The sequence below is a fragment of the Ctenopharyngodon idella genome, chromosome 2 (assembly GCF_019924925.1).
Source record: "Ctenopharyngodon idella isolate HZGC_01 chromosome 2, HZGC01, whole genome shotgun sequence".
Classification (NCBI taxonomy): Eukaryota; Metazoa; Chordata; class Actinopteri; order Cypriniformes; family Xenocyprididae; genus Ctenopharyngodon; species Ctenopharyngodon idella.
The window spans coordinates 4,429,111-4,445,142 of NC_067221.1; the positions used below are offsets into that span (position 1 = coordinate 4,429,111).

Below are 16,032 nucleotides of genomic sequence, written 5' to 3' on the forward strand. Positions count from 1 at the left end.
CCTTATTCCTCCATAACACGCATTTCTTTTTTTCAAACATGCTTCATTTTATCTAGGAAACTTGTCACTGAATAAAAAATACGGTAACAATTTACAATAAGGTTCATTAGTTAACATTAGTTAACTACATTAGTTAACATGAACTAATAATGAACTGCACTTATACAGCATTTTAGGGCTGCACAACGATTAATTGCGATTATTCGTTTGCAAAATAAAAGTCTGTGTTTACGTAATATATGTGTGTGTTCTATGTATAATAATTATGTATATATAAATGCATGTATAAATAAATATATATTTATATATTTTATGTTACATATAAATATAAAAATTTTATGAATATAACATTTTTCATGTATGTGCATGTATGTGTGTGTATTTATATATACATAATTATTATACACAGAACACACACATATATTACGTAAACAATGACTTATTTTGCAAACGATTAATCACGATTAATCGTTGTGCAGCCCTACAGCATTTATTAATCTTTGTTAATGTTAATTTCAACATTTACTAATACATTATTAAAATCTTGTTAATATTAGTTAATGCACTGTGAAGTAACATGAACAAACAATGAACAACTGTATTTTCATTAACTAACGTTACAGGAACTAACCATGAGCAATACATTTGTTAATGTTAGTTAACACATTAACTAATCTTTAACTAATAAACCTTATTGTAAAGTGTTATCATAAATACAAATGTTCAAGAAATACTAGTTTTTTGAAGAGTAATGTTAGTTTAGCTCTGCCTCTTTACTGAATATGCTGTTATATATGTATGTGTATGTATATATATATATATATATATATATATATATATATATGTGTTTGTATATAGAAAAATATATGTGTTCCATCTAATTCTGTAATGTGATTTATTTCCCTTGTAGGTTAAATGATTGTAGCTTAACAGACAAAAGCTGTTCAGCTCTGGCTGCAGTTCTTGGATCAGATACCAATCTGAAAGAGCTGAACATGAACAATAATAATCTGCAGGATTCAGGAGTGAAGCTGCTCTGCACTGGACTGAAGAATTTAAAGAGTAAATTGGAGATACTGAAGTAAGTTGAGCTGCAGGAGTCACATGACGAGAGTTTGACTGTCATGGTGATGCCAGAGGCAAAAGCGCAAAAGAACTTTTGTTAATAAAAGTTGCATTTCTTTGTTTAATGTAAGTGAGTTTGTCTTTGTTTTACTGTTGTTGTATTTTTATCGATATTCGCATTTACTGTAAGAAGAAACTTGGCTAGACATAATGAATGTTTTTAAATTAAAGAGAAGATGGTGGTCTATCAGAGATGAAAGAAAACCTCATTCTTATATTATTGTGTTCCTCTGTGTGGTAATTCATTGAGATACAGCGAGATTATTTTTCATTCTTTCTACTGTTGTTTGCCTCCATATTCAGTTGTCAGTTTTTCTCACTTTCAATACATTTGTACAACAACAACAACAACAACAACAAAAAAATCACTTTAAGGATTTATGTTGTTCAGATTTAACTGATAAATCAGCTGAATGTTTTCATTCCTGTTCTAGACTCTCTAACTGCAGTGTAACAGAAGAAGGTTATAAAGCTCTGGCTTCAGCTCTGAGATCAAACCCTTCACACCTGATAGAGCTGGATCTCACAGGAAATGATCCTGGACAATCAGGAGTGAAGGAGCTCAGTGATTTACTACAGGATCCAAACTGTCAACTGAAGACACTGAGGTGAGACGGGATGAAATAATTAACAAAATTAGTTATTTGCTGGATAAATAGTAATAATAAATATATTATTTTAGTTATACAATAAGTTGACGATCAGATGCTGCAGGTTCTGACATGATGGTGATAACCATCAACACAGTTTAGTTGTGGTTCAAGCTACAGGTCAAATAGACATTATGGGTCAGTATATGTGCTATTCTGGAGTATGGAATACCTTGACAATTAACAAGCACAATTTTGTTTTTGTGCACACTTCTCATTAAAAAAATTCTAGATTGCCTTAATTTTACACTCTGTATTCATACTGAAAATCATGATCTTCAATCTTGAAAATCAGCTTTTGCCCTTCTGCTCTGTGGAATGTTTCTGTACTTATGATTTCCTTTAGGACTGAATTTTGCTCTAGTTTCTTTTAAATAACTCTGACTATAAGACTTTTTCAAGCATTTATATATTTATTTGTGTATTTAAATGTTTAAAGAAAAGTGTTACATTTAAATAACTAACTAGAGCTTGTCTATAGAACAATAATTAAGTTTTTTATTTTATCAATCATTATTATAATGCAACAGACATTTAGTTGAGAACTGAATTGACTCTTCTGCAGGTTTTTGAGTGCTGCTGCAGATGAAGCCTGTCAGTATGTGGAGAGAGTTGTGGGTAAAAACCCGTTACTCCTGAGAGAGCTGAAACTGAGTGAACATGAACTAGGAGACACACGAGTGAATCAGATCGCTGCTCTACTGCAGGATAAACACTGTCGACTCAAAACACTGATGTGAGTATTGTTCATTTATTCAAAATATTACATTACTTTTAATTGTAATGTTAATGTAGCTGATAATAATATTTCCTCACATAAATATTTGACTTAGACAGTTTAATTATAGGTCAATAATTATTTCAGTCACTGTTGAGGGAGAACAATGGTTTTCTTCCAGAGCTTAGAAAACTCTTTAAATAAGTGATAGAGAAAAAAAAAAAAAAAAAAACAGCTGCACTATAAACACAGATGTCTTTCCTAACTTCCACAAGTTAATTCTGTGTAAATTAAATATAAGTGTGTATATATTGATTGCTCTTTTTGAACATGACTGCTGAATGTGATCATGTTTACTGATTGCTGGTGTGTAACAAAGTTTTTTTTTTTTTTTTTTTTTTTTTTGTGACAAAATGTAAATGTAAATGACAAAATGTAAAATGTCTAATTTTGGTGCAGCATATACTGTAACTTGAAAAAATTTAACAAGTGCGTTTTAAAGATCTGTGATCAGCGTCTGACTGTAATAAGATCCACTGAAGGCAAGTTGACTGAACACAAGTGCTGCTTTATTCAAATAAATGTGAACAAATTTTAAAAGAAAGACTTTACTTGACAAAGAAACATGAACATAAACCTCACCAACAGCAGTTACAGAGAACAAAGACAGACAAAAGACAATGGTACCATGAGGACTATATATACACACAGACACTAAGAAGCAAACAAGAAGCACCTGAACACAATGAGCCAATGAAAACTTGATATAAAACAAGGAACCAATCTGGGCTGCGTTTCCCGATGCTTTAGGGAAACACACCCCAGATTGGTTCCTTTTTTCAAATTTGGTTGCAAGTTCTGTCGTTCAGTGAGTCTGTGTTTCCTGAAACCATAGTTCCAATGAACATTTGCAAACAGCAACTCAAAGTTGTGAGGATGGAACTACAGCTTTGTACCTGTGGTTAGAAGCAGAGTTTCTTGTTTTTATAATATGTGGACTTTATAAATCCTTATCTTAAGCAAAATAAGCAAGCTGACATTCAGTACAATTTATATCTTTTATTTTGAATACATACAAATGTCATTTACGTCTTTTAGTTTCTAAAGAGATTTAAAGTGTTGTTTTTGAAGAGTGCGCATGTGTGTTCGTGCTCTAGTACATAAGAATGAGTCTATGGTTAAATTTGGAAGTAAAGCAAAATAACTGGGAATTGCGAATTAGTCCTCAGATGCCATGTCCATAATTTATAGCAAAACATCTAGCATTAATTTAATCTCAAATGGATTAATTAAAATAAGTTACTCCACCACCTGCATGGCATCGTTAACCAATGTGGTTTAACAACAAAATAAAAGACATGAAAACATAAACTAAACAAAACCTAGAACAGACATGACACTGCCTCACGGTGCAGCACTAAAGCAAATGAACTACCTTTTCAAAAACTTGTTTGATTCTCTTCTGCTTAAGGAAATACTTTTATTCCTCAATCTGTTAATGTTAGTTTATACAATTATTCATTGTTCATGTTCATTCACAGTGGATTAACTAATGTTAATGTTATACCCCTGAAAAGAGGGAGAAGATGAAACCACAAAACTCACTGAAGTTTCCCCACTACGAACTTTATGTGGAATGAAGAAAACCCGTGAGTTCTCCCCCTAGTGTTCAAGCAGACAAGAGTAATCGACTGCACATTGCATTGTGCCAAACTAATAAAACACAGATGAACCAAAAAGACAAACAAATGACATGTTTACGTTTTATAAACATATTCAAAATAGCATGAATGTAGAATATTTTCAGTTTCACAGATTCATGAATTATTTTAAATATATATTTCAATCTGTCACACACTACCCTTCAAAAATAAATGTTGTCTCGACATTACCCATATTCTCTTTCAACACAAGTCTTTCAGTCCCTTTGGTGTTTCACACACAAAAAAATTTGTAGTGCAAGAATTCTTTTAACTGTTCGACATTTTAACTGTCCATGGATTGTACCGAACTCAATAGATTATCAGAAAGAATGGTAACAGTTTTTTTTAAGGGTCCAGAATAATGCATTAGTTAAGCATTAATTAATGATGAACGTGTTCATAATTAAGCATTAGTTAAGAATGAACACGCTAGTAATTGATGATTAACTTTACATTTTAATGGCCGTATTCACAAAACATTTTATCTTACCACTAAGAGTTCTCCTAAATGGCAGTAAAAGTTCTTAGCTAAGAGTTTTCTCTTAAAACCTATTCACAAAGCTGCTGAGACAAACTTTTTTGCTAAGGAATAGAGAGAGAAGTCTTAAGCTAAGAGAAAGGGCGGGGTTGACCTCGTTGCTGTGGACTATGCCCACAGTGATTGGCTGATGGAGGAGGAGTCTCTGTCAGCGATTTAATCATAGAAATATTGTAGAATGAGGTATCATGTTGCCATATTCAAATAAAGATTTTAAAATAAAAATGTTGCCATATTCAATTAAAGGTTTTAAAATGTAAGCTAAGTGTCGCTAATTAAACTATTATATGTTCAGCTAATTGTCCACCTGTTACATGTTTGCATCCCGAGAGATTGCAGAATTCAAATGACAAATTATGTTTTATAAACAAAAGTTTTGGAGGAGCACATTCAAACGGTCTAATCCGCTTGAGTGGAGGTATATATACAGACGAGAGCCGACTCACCTATAGTTACCTCGACAGTTTTCTGCATCCCTCCGCCAACCTGTTCCTCACTCTCGGCTGGCTGGGGATATGAGGAGAACTCTGTATTTGGGCAAGCTCAGAGCCCTCACTCCCCTTGGACAGCATGCCAAATATGCTTATTCTATATATATTTTTTTGACTCTATTTGATCATTTACCACAGGTAATCGGGCATTATTATTTATTTATTTATTTAAGATTTATTTTTGGTGTTTTGTCGTAGATTCAGATCTGTAAATCAAAATATGTATTGCATTTATGAAGAAAAGGTTCAGCACCCAAGGCTCTATCGCTATTGCCTCAATGATGTTCAGTGTCTTTGGGTGGATTGCTAAGGCGGATTGGCACCAACAATCATTTTAGGACTGTTTTTGATTTTGTCTTATTGACTTAGGAGTCCTCTTTACTACTCCTAGCGTTTCATAGATTTGAGCTAGTTTTAGCGTTAAAATGCGTTGTAAAATACTCTTAGAGCAAAAATTTAAGAGTCCTAAAATTAGGACTGACACACCCATTATTTTTAAGAGTTTCTCCTAAATCGGCAAGTTAGGAGCTACTTTTAGCCTTAAGATATTTTGTGAATACGGCCCCTGAATTATGCTTTAGTTAAGCATAAATAAACTAGTAATTAATGATTTTTTTTTTTTTCACAATTATGCATTAGTTAAGCATGGACACAATAGTAATTAATGATTAACTTAACATATAGTAGGGCATATTAGCCCTTATTTACAAATTATTAAACATACACATTTATGCTATAAATAAACAAAAATAACCTAGTAGTTAATGATTAACTGAATGTACAGTAAACACCTTTTAGTCATTATCTACAACTTAATAAGCCATATATTATTTTTGTGTAGTGATGTAATTATATTTCTGTGCCATTCTATTAACTTAACTGAACAATAAGCTTGTAATTGTTTAATTACTGCTGGTTTTCAGTTATAAATTTATGTAAATTTATAAAGTTATGTATTAATACTTGTATAACAATGAGACCATTCAATAAGTACCTTAATTGAGGATGTAACTTTTACTTTACAATGGGGGTAAAATTGTCTTAATTAGTACCGTATTAATGGCCATTTAGCCTTAATCATTAGCTTATTCTGGTCAATAAACTTGAATATCAGTCAATAAGTGCCATAATGAGGATTTAACTTTCACTTTAGAATAGGGGGTCAAAATGCCTTTATTAGTACTGTATTAGTGGCAAATTAGCCATAATTATTGGCTTATTCTGGTCAAACTTGAATATCACTTAATAAGTGCCTTATATCTTTCACTTTGAAACAGGGGGTCAAATTGTCCTTATTTTACTATTTTAGCAATTTACAACTGAAAACCAGCAGTAATTCCTAGCTTATTGTTCAGTTAAGTTAATAGAATGGCACAGAAATATAATTACATCACTACACAAAAATAATATATGGCTTATTAAGTTGTAGATCATGACTAAAATGCATTTACTGTACATTCAGTTAATCATTAATTACTAGGTTATTTTTGTTTATTTATAGCATAAATGTGTAAAAAAAAAAAAAAAAAAAAAAACATTGCCATGCATCAATAGTACTGGACCCAGCCCTGTCAATTCGTGCTGCTGCACATCCAACAAGTCACTACTCTAAGGAGGCTATGAATCCAATATGCTTCTGCACACGTGTGCGGAGCAAACCATCTCTGTATCACTGTCCACCCTGCAGCTGCAAAAACCAGCAAACAACAGTCTCTTTTGTAATGAACCTATATAGGAGTTAGAATCGTCATTGAGAAAACATAAACCCGGATTAGAGATGTAATCAATTTGCAGTAAAAAGGACAAAACAGAATTCACATGAGTCCATAGGTTAACAACAATTGGACATTCCCAAAACATGTAGAGAGAAGTACCCGATGATACAGACGTATCCTAGATACCAATCCATCGCGATGCATAATCCTTTTAATAGAAAAGCAAGCTAAATAAAAGTGTTGATGTCTGTTGAAGGGAAAAAATAAAACAAGAAAAAGGAACAACAAACAACTATGTACAAAAAACAGAGCAGGCTGCACATTACCGAGAATGTAGGTCTGCACAAACAGAAACAAATGTTGATCCGTGACCAGTCCACTTCAACGCATAACATGTCTCCAAGGGCCCACTGAGCCAGCAGTGTAGTGATCAAACCTGCTCTTCATTTGCCAGAAAATAAATAAATAAATAAATCAGTGGCCGAGTGTACAGGACAAGGACAAGATTCCAAAAAGAAATTAACAAGTGCCCATGGCCACCTTGTTATTGTTCTCTTCAGGGCAGTTAGAATCATCACAAACTTCATCCCGTCATTAAGCTGAAGGGATGAAGGGATGGAGACGGTCTTCTAAGAAGGAACTGACAAAATTCTCCACTTTTTGAGGAGAGTCGAACATCATCTGTTCACCTTTGTGTTGTAGTTTAATTGCCGCTGGATAGATGAGGAAGGGCTGGAGACCGAGTGCTGTCATCATCTTCAAGACTGGGTTGAAGCTCTTTCTTTTGTTAGTTGTGGCTGGACTAAACTCAGGAAAAAAATAGTAGCGTGACACTGACCTGCATGTATTTCACCAGATACGCCTGCTGAGCACCCTTCAGGATCGCCGACCTGTCATGCCATCTTAGTACACGGAAGATGAGAGTGCGCAGTTGATCGGAGTTTTTCCTTCCATCATACATGCGATGGGCCCGGTCTGTCTCGATGTCAGGGTTCCGTGAAGGGATCCACTTGGAAAGATTAGCTCTGAGGAAGCCAGCTGCATCGGAGCCTTCCGCCCCCTCCGGCAGACCCACCAGTTGTACGTTATTTCTCCTGCTCCTGTCTTCAATGTCTGTCATTTTTTCGGTGAGTTGTTCCAGCTGATTTCTGAGTTTGTGACTGTCCTCCTATCCTCACGCGCAGCTGCTTGAACGGAATCGACCCGGTCACATGTCTGTTTTGCCGTGTTGGCTAGCTTTTCAACTTCTTCTTTTAGTTCTTTAACAGAATCGTTGGTCGTTTGTATATCCAAATGTAGAGTCCTGGGGTCAGTACAGATTCTATTGTGGTAGTGGTAAGTAGTGGTTCGAGACTTTCAGGTTGAACAACATGGTTTGGTTGAGGTACTTGTGGTGATACAAAATGGAAATCTAATTCTGATCTGAGTCTGACCCATAAGAGTGATATTGTGATCAGTGTTATTGTATACCTGAATTGTGATATTTGTTGGAGCCCTTCTTTTCAGCCTCACTAAACTTTCTGTGAATTCAAGCCCGTCTGCCCAGCAGGGATTCACATCAGGTTCAAAAATGAGTGTACTATCCTCTTTAACTGGCTGCATGTACACTCGGCATGAGACCTACACAGTACTCTGTTTGGGGATGTTAACATACTCTTTCATGGTCTTTACTGTGTATTCACATGAGCTCTCTGCACTCACAAGTTTGATAAATGTCTGGACTTTGCTCCACTTTAGTCTGGGGAATGCGGCTTTCATGGTTCTCTCAAGCATGTTGATGCTTACAGTACTTGGTTGAACTTGTTCAGTGGAGTTCATCATTTGCTCTATCACATTGAAACCTATGATAGTGTGAGAGAGGTTTTGACCCCTTGCTACGAGTATGGGAATAACAAGTTCAGTACGGTGAAATGCTTGTGAGGATAATCTGAAGGTCACTTCAACATATCCAATAAAAGGCATATCGATGCCGTTGGCAGCCACAAGGTTCAGCGTATTTGAAGCCTCAAGAATGTCAGAAAAATCTCTCAATGGGACTTGAGGTAGGTATTCCTGTTTCCACGCTTCATCAATGACACATACCTGAGAACTAGTGATGTCACAGGGGAATGCAGTTTAACTTGGGTGTGTGGGGCTTGGACCCTCATCATCAGGTAGGAATTTGACACTGGCCTAGGTGTGTTGATACAAGTTTGCTTGTGTTCAGCCCAGTGATAAGTTTGGCATGTCTTAGAACAATACAGTACCTTTTTACATTGTGAACACTGCTTAATTTGCTTCTCTGTTCTTTCACAGGCTGCGCATCTTTGGGACTGGTCAGTGGATCTGGTTACCCTCTCTTGAAGGCTTAATGCCATGAATCCTGCATCTTGCTTGTAAATGCTCGTCACTGCCACATCAAAAACAATGCGTGCAGCGGTTCTCTATTCTTCACAGCTGACAATTAAAGCATTTTCTTGCTTGGGAACGAGGAGCTGGTGCATAATAGTGCTGGGGGATATACTGGGGTCTCACTGGGTTGAAACCTGGTGATGTCCAATGTGGCTGCACTTGACACTGAACAATTTCTTTATCAGAGGCTCTCTGTGCAGGAACGGAGCATTGTGGTGAGGCAAAGGCTGGTTGCTGCAATGATACTCTGATGTGAGCTATTTCAGCACTGAGTGTTTTTAGTGACACTACATCAGTTCTTTAAGTTCTGACAGCACACTGGAAGATATTTTTGGTAAGCTTGAAGTCGCACTGGATTTCTTATCGGTGGCTTTATCACTGGACTTAACTGAATGGACAACAGTAGTTGTGTGCTGCACGTTGGTTTTCTTTTCTTTTATCCTTCTGCTCTGATCTAATGCTGGATCATATTTGAAACCTGATTCTGCTTCTTGGGATGCAAATAAGACTTTCTGACGCAGGTCCAGAACACGCATTAGGAAAATCTGCAGTGTTTCTTTGTTCCCTTCATATTCAGAGGTAAGTTGCTTATAAAGTTCAGTTGCACTTTTTTCTTGGAAGTGAGAGTGCAGAATTCATCTGAGTGAAGGTAGAGCCAGGTTGGGCTTTCCTTCTAAATAGCTTCCTAACTGTAAGCCTGGGAAAATGGCACGAATGTCTGCATCACAAATCTTACACTCTGGGTAGCCTCTGCTCAGACCATTCTCAATTTGGTGTACCAAACTTGAAAAGGTTAATTTCTCTTTTTAACCTGGCTCACTGATTTGTCCAGAATTTTTTTTAATCTTTGCGCCAAGGTGGGCTTGAGTTTTGAACATTCACTAAATGTTGGGGGTGTGCAGCAATTTGTGTTTGAGGCTGGACACTGCTTTGTTTTGTGCTCAATTCATCCAGTTGTTGAATTTCACTCAATTTGTGTTTCATTCACTGTGCTCTTTAGCTCATCTAACTCCCTCTGTAATTGTTCTCTTTCAGGAATTTCGATTTGGCCTGTTGTTTCATTTTCAGTGACTGTATTTAATTCTATAATTTTATCTCTCAGTCTTAACAGTTTGGACATGCCACCATCTTCTAGCTCTGTTATGTCCTCTTCAAGATGTTGAAGGATGTGAGAGATCAGAGACATGCGTGGTTTAGATGGAACTTTCTTTCAAACTGCTATGTTCAGGAACTCACAAACACTAAGAAAGTTTGTCTTTGGTTAGGAGATTTAACATGCCGATGACCTCAACTTGCATTTCCTCTAGCACTCGTCTCCATTTTGATGCTAGAGTGGACCTTTTCACTGAGTAGTGGCTTACTTGAGACTGACCGAACCTGATGATCTCTGTGGCATCAGGTTTACGGTTCTTTCTCTTTCTTGCCTTTACTGCAGGAACTCTTTCCACTCCACTGTTGATCTGGGTTGTTTTAGGAGATGTACTGCATCAGAAGTTGTCTGCTAGGTAAGTGACGATCGGCCTCCGAAGAGTAGATCCCGGTGCCTCCAAATGTTATACTACCCCTGAAAAGAGGGAGAAGATGAAACCACAAAACTCACTGAAGTTTCCCCACTGCGAACTTTATGTGGAATGAAGAAACCCTGCGAGTTCTCCCCCTAGTGTTCAAGCAGACAAGAGTAATCGACTGCACATTGCATTGTGCCAAACTAATAGAACACAGATTAACCAAAATGTCAAACAAATGACATATATACATTTTATAAACCGTTTTAAACATATTCAAAATGGAATTAATGTACATTATTTTCACTGTTTCACAGATTCATGATTTTTTTTTTAAATACATATTTCAATCGGTCACATTAACAGAAAACTTGTATTTAAAACTGTATTAGTAAATGTTGCAACTTACATTAAGGTTATTAAATGCTGTACTAGTATTGTCCATCATTGGTTCATGTTAACTAATGTAGTTAATGTGAACAAATGAAAGTTTATTGTAAAGTGTTAGTGAGTCGACAATGTGTCTGAAAACAACATAAATGCATTGTGTTTACATAAACACATTTGTCCCAGTGGGCAAGCCAAGGGTGACATTACTATGTTTCCATCCATCTATTTTTATGTGCATTTTGGGATATTGCATACAAAAAAAATTTTGGATGGAAAGCCAAGATGTGCATAGATTCTAAAAATGTGCATAAAAAAACTTGTGCGCTTAACTGAATTGTAAATTTAACTTGTGTGCAAATAAATATCACTAAGAAAAACAAAAGTTGCTGTAAAAGCTGTTTGCTCACACCAAAACAGAGGCAAATTTGACAAGCTATAATAAATGATCTGTGGGGTATTTTGAGTTGAAACTTCACAGACACATTCTGGGGACACCAGAGACTTGTATTACATCTTGTTATATCCTGTTACATAAGTTAACTTATATCCTGTTACATAAGTTTTTTTTATGCCTTTTTTAAAAATCTATGCCAGGGGTGGCAAACTCCGGTCCTGGGGAGCCTCAGTCCTGCAGAGCTCCAACCCTGATTAAAAACTCACCTGACTATAGCTTTCTAGCAACCTTTCAACCTTGATTAGCTTGTTCAGGTGTGTTTGATTAGGGTTGGAGCTGAACTCTGCAGGACTGTGGCTCTATAGGACCGAGGTTTAACCACCCCTGAAATATGCGCACCTTGGTGTTTCCATCCAGCTTTTTTGTTTGTTTGTTTGTTTCGTTTTTTTAATGCAATATCCCAAAATGCACATAAAAATAGATGGATGGAAACATAGCTATAGATCTGAGTCATTGTCTCTTCTCTTTCTGTCTTCAGTCTGTATAGATGCAGTACTACAGAGGAACAGTGTGTCATCCTGACTTCAGCTCTGAAATCAAACCTGTCACACCTGAGAGAGCTGAACCTGAGCTGGAATAAACTAGGAAACACAGGAGTGAAGCTATTATGTGACGTACTGAAGGATTCACACTGTAAACTGGAGAGATTGAGGTCAGTAACATTCTTCTCATACAAGAATCAAAATGCTTAAAATCACTTTATATTCAATATCTCAAAATGAGCCTGAGTTGAAGTCTGGACTTTAATTAGGTCATTCCCAAACTTTAATTTTCTCATATTTTGACCATTTGCAGGTTGTTTGTTATGAATCATTCAGATCAAAGACTTTCACAGCTCTACAGTTTTAGATAATTGAAACATTGAAAGTGATGTTGATGTCTAACATATTAAAGTTCTCTGTGTCTTTTGTTTGCCTCCATATTCAGTTGTCAGTTTTTGCAACTAACTTTCAATACATTTATACAAAGAACAAAATAAAATTCACTTTGAGGATTTCTATTGTTCATTTTTAACTGATTATTCATCTGAATGTTTTCATTCCTGTTCTAGACTCTCTAACTGCAGTGTAACAGAAGAAGGTTATAAAGCTCTGGCTTCAGCTCTGAGATCAAACCCTTCACACCTGATAGAGCTGGATCTCACAGGAAATGATCCTGGACAATCAGGAGTGAAGGAGCTCAGTGATTTACTACAGGATCCAAACTGTCAGCTGAAGACACTGAGGTGAGACGGGATGAAATAATTAACAAAACAGGTTATATGTAGGATAAATATTTATATGAAATACATTATTTTAGTTACACAATAAGCTGGACAATTTGTTGCATCAAAATGATCAAGATCAGATCAGATGCTGCAGGTTCTGACATGATGATGATAACCGTCAACACAGTTTAGTTGTGGTTCAAGCTACAGGTCAAATAGACATTATGGGTCAGTATATGTGCTATTCTGGAGTATGGTATACCTCGACAATTAACATGCACAATTTTGTTTTTGTGCACACTTCTCATTAAAAATTCTAGATAACCTTTCAGTCACATTGTTTTCTGAACACAGTTGTTTTCCATCAAGCCCAGATTCACTGTATCTCTACAGCAGGTCTATGAGTCTCCAGATGTTCACAAACATGCTGTTTCACAAGCCGGTTTTCTCTGCTGATGTTTCTCTCTCCTCCTGCTTAAAAGCCAGAAATATCTTGAGGCTAGTTCACCCAAAAATGAAAATTTCCCCATGATTTACTCACCCTCAAGCCATCCTAAGTGTATATGACTATCTTCTTTCAGACAAACACAATCTGAGATATATTTAAAAATATCCTTAGTCCTCCAAGGTTTATAATGGATGTGAATGGTAGCCCAAATTCTGAAGACAGAAAAAATGCATCCATCCATAAAAAAAGTAATCCATGCAGTTCCAGGGGGTTAATAAAAGCCTTCTGAAGCGAAGCAATGCGTTTTTTTAAGAAAAATATCCATATTTAAAACTTTATAAATTCAAATAACTAGCTTCCGGCAGATGACCGTACGCATGTTGCACACGTCAGTTTGGGCAGAAGAGCAACCTTTGACCCCACGCAATGATGCAGTGACGAACGCGGAGGTGCAGAGAAGAGAGCAAAACAAAACACCGGTCACGAATTAGAAGTATAAAACGAGGAATTTTAAAGAGAAATGTCAGAGGACTTCGATATAAGAGAAGAGGAGCTTGAATTTGTTGCACAGCCCTATTTGTTTGAATCATGAGAGGCGTCTAAGCTTACAATACTCCTACATCCTGCGTCATACATCCCGTCACGGGTTACTCATTTGGCGCAAGTCAACTTGCGCATTCTGCGCGTGGCCGTCTGCCGGAAGCTAGTTATTTGAATTTATAAAGTTTTAAATATGGATATTTTTCTTACAAAACCACATCCCTTCACTTCAAAAGGCCTTTATTAACCCTCTAGAGTTTTTTTTTTTTATGGATGGACGCATTTTTCTGTCTTCAGAATTTAAGTAACCATTCACATCCATTATAAACATTGGAAGACTAAGGATATTTTTTAAATATATCTCGGATTGTGTTAGTCTGAAAGAAGATAGTCAATTATGGGATCATTTTTATTTTTGGATGAACTATCCCTTTAATTTCACACTCTGTTCATGCTGAAAATCATGATCTATTGAGCCTTTGCCCTTCTGCTCTGTGGGACGTTTCTGTTCTTATGAGTAGAGGTCAACCGATTTTTACGGATTTTACAGATACCGATAACTAGGTTGTACCGTACATGCCGATAACCGATTAATCAACCGATGGTTCAGGTTCCTTTTTTATACCTGTAGGTAAATTAGGTTTCAGTGATCAAGTTCGGGCTTTTCCCATACATATAAAACAATACAATAGACAGATTTTACACAAAACACTAAAAAACAACCGCACACTAAAATAACATTGTAACAAACCCATTACTTCATCTCAATGCTGTTTAAAAGATTAATCACTACTGGGACAAAGCTGTTCTTATATTGCCTGTTGTGCACTGCGGTATTGTAAACCATTGATTGGAGAGAAGGTGCTGGAACTCTTAATACAGGGGATGTTGCCTGTCACTTAAAATTGAGACACCCAATCACTGTACCTGCCTGGTATACAGCGAAGCAGGTTTAAGTTGCGGCTCCCGAATCAGCCTACTAGACCAATTCACAATTTGGTTAATAGAGTTCCGGCTCTTTAAAGATAAGTTCCCATACCAGGACACCATAGAGAAAGGCAAAATAGATTCAATAAAAGCACGATAAAACAAAATTAACAGTGTTTTATCGATTTGAAATTTGCACAGTTTCCTTAAAAAGAACAAACATTGATGCCCTTTTTTACACACTGCTTCACAGTTGGCTTCAAAACTCAACTTTGTGTCTATGATTGCCCCCAAGTACTTATAAGATTGCACACACTCCACTGTTTGACCATGAATTGTGACTTCATGCATAGAAACATTCTTCCTAAAATCAATTAACATATCCTTGGTCTTCAATACATTCAAATGAAGGTGAGACTCCTCACACCACTCTACAAAGTCATTAATGACTGGTCCATGACAAATCTTATTTTTCTTAAGTAAACTGACAATTACAGTATCATCTGCGTACTTAAAAATAAAACGATTTTCAAGACTACTTTGACACGTTTGTATAGAGAATAAACAGTAAGGGAGAAAGTACACATCCTTGTGGCGAACCAGTGGAGGAAGAAACCTGTGCAGATAAAGTATTATTTATTTTCACTGTTTGTGTCCTATTAGTTAGAAAGTTTAGAATCCATCCAAGTAAATTATTACTCAGTTTAAATTGTTCTAATAGCCTACTTATTAAGATGTGAGGTTGGATTGTGTTAAAAGCAGAGGAAAAATCTACAAATAGAAGTCTTGCATGAGATCCCTTCCCCTCCAAATGTTTCAGAAGTAAATTTATCAGGTTGATCGTGGCATCCTCTATGATCTTTTGGATCTGTAGGCAAACTGTATCGGATCTAATAAACACTCAGTTGTCCTCAATATCTCAGATTTCACAAATCTTTCAAGAATCTTCATTAAAACAGATGTAAGAGCCACCGGTCTAAAATCATTTAGCATCCTAGGGCAACTAAATTTCAGAACAGGGACAATCATTACATCTTTCCATACCTTTTGTACATGCTGTACCCTCAGAGACATGTTAAAAATGTAGTGAAATACAGGACTCAATTCTCTAGCACATAACTTGAGTACCCGCCCACAAATGTTATCGGGCCCATAACTTTTATTCATTCTAACCAAAGAAAATGCCCTCTCCACCTCCTTTTGATCTATACAAAAATGCTGGCTATCATC

General features: G+C 36.2%; 1 protein-coding gene across 1 annotated transcript in view; it reads left to right on the forward strand.

The window, feature by feature from the left end:
• Window positions 1–16,032, forward strand: part of LOC127498670 (NACHT, LRR and PYD domains-containing protein 12-like) — a 135,908-nt gene that overhangs the window by 6,162 nt on the left and 113,714 nt on the right. The window contains exons 6-10 of the mRNA XM_051868283.1: window positions 911–1,081; window positions 1,560–1,733; window positions 2,341–2,511; window positions 12,159–12,332; window positions 12,732–12,905. Coding sequence (XP_051724243.1) covers window positions 911–1,081; window positions 1,560–1,733; window positions 2,341–2,511; window positions 12,159–12,332; window positions 12,732–12,905 — 864 coding nt within the window. The remainder of the gene's footprint in view (window positions 1–910; window positions 1,082–1,559; window positions 1,734–2,340; window positions 2,512–12,158; window positions 12,333–12,731; window positions 12,906–16,032) is intronic.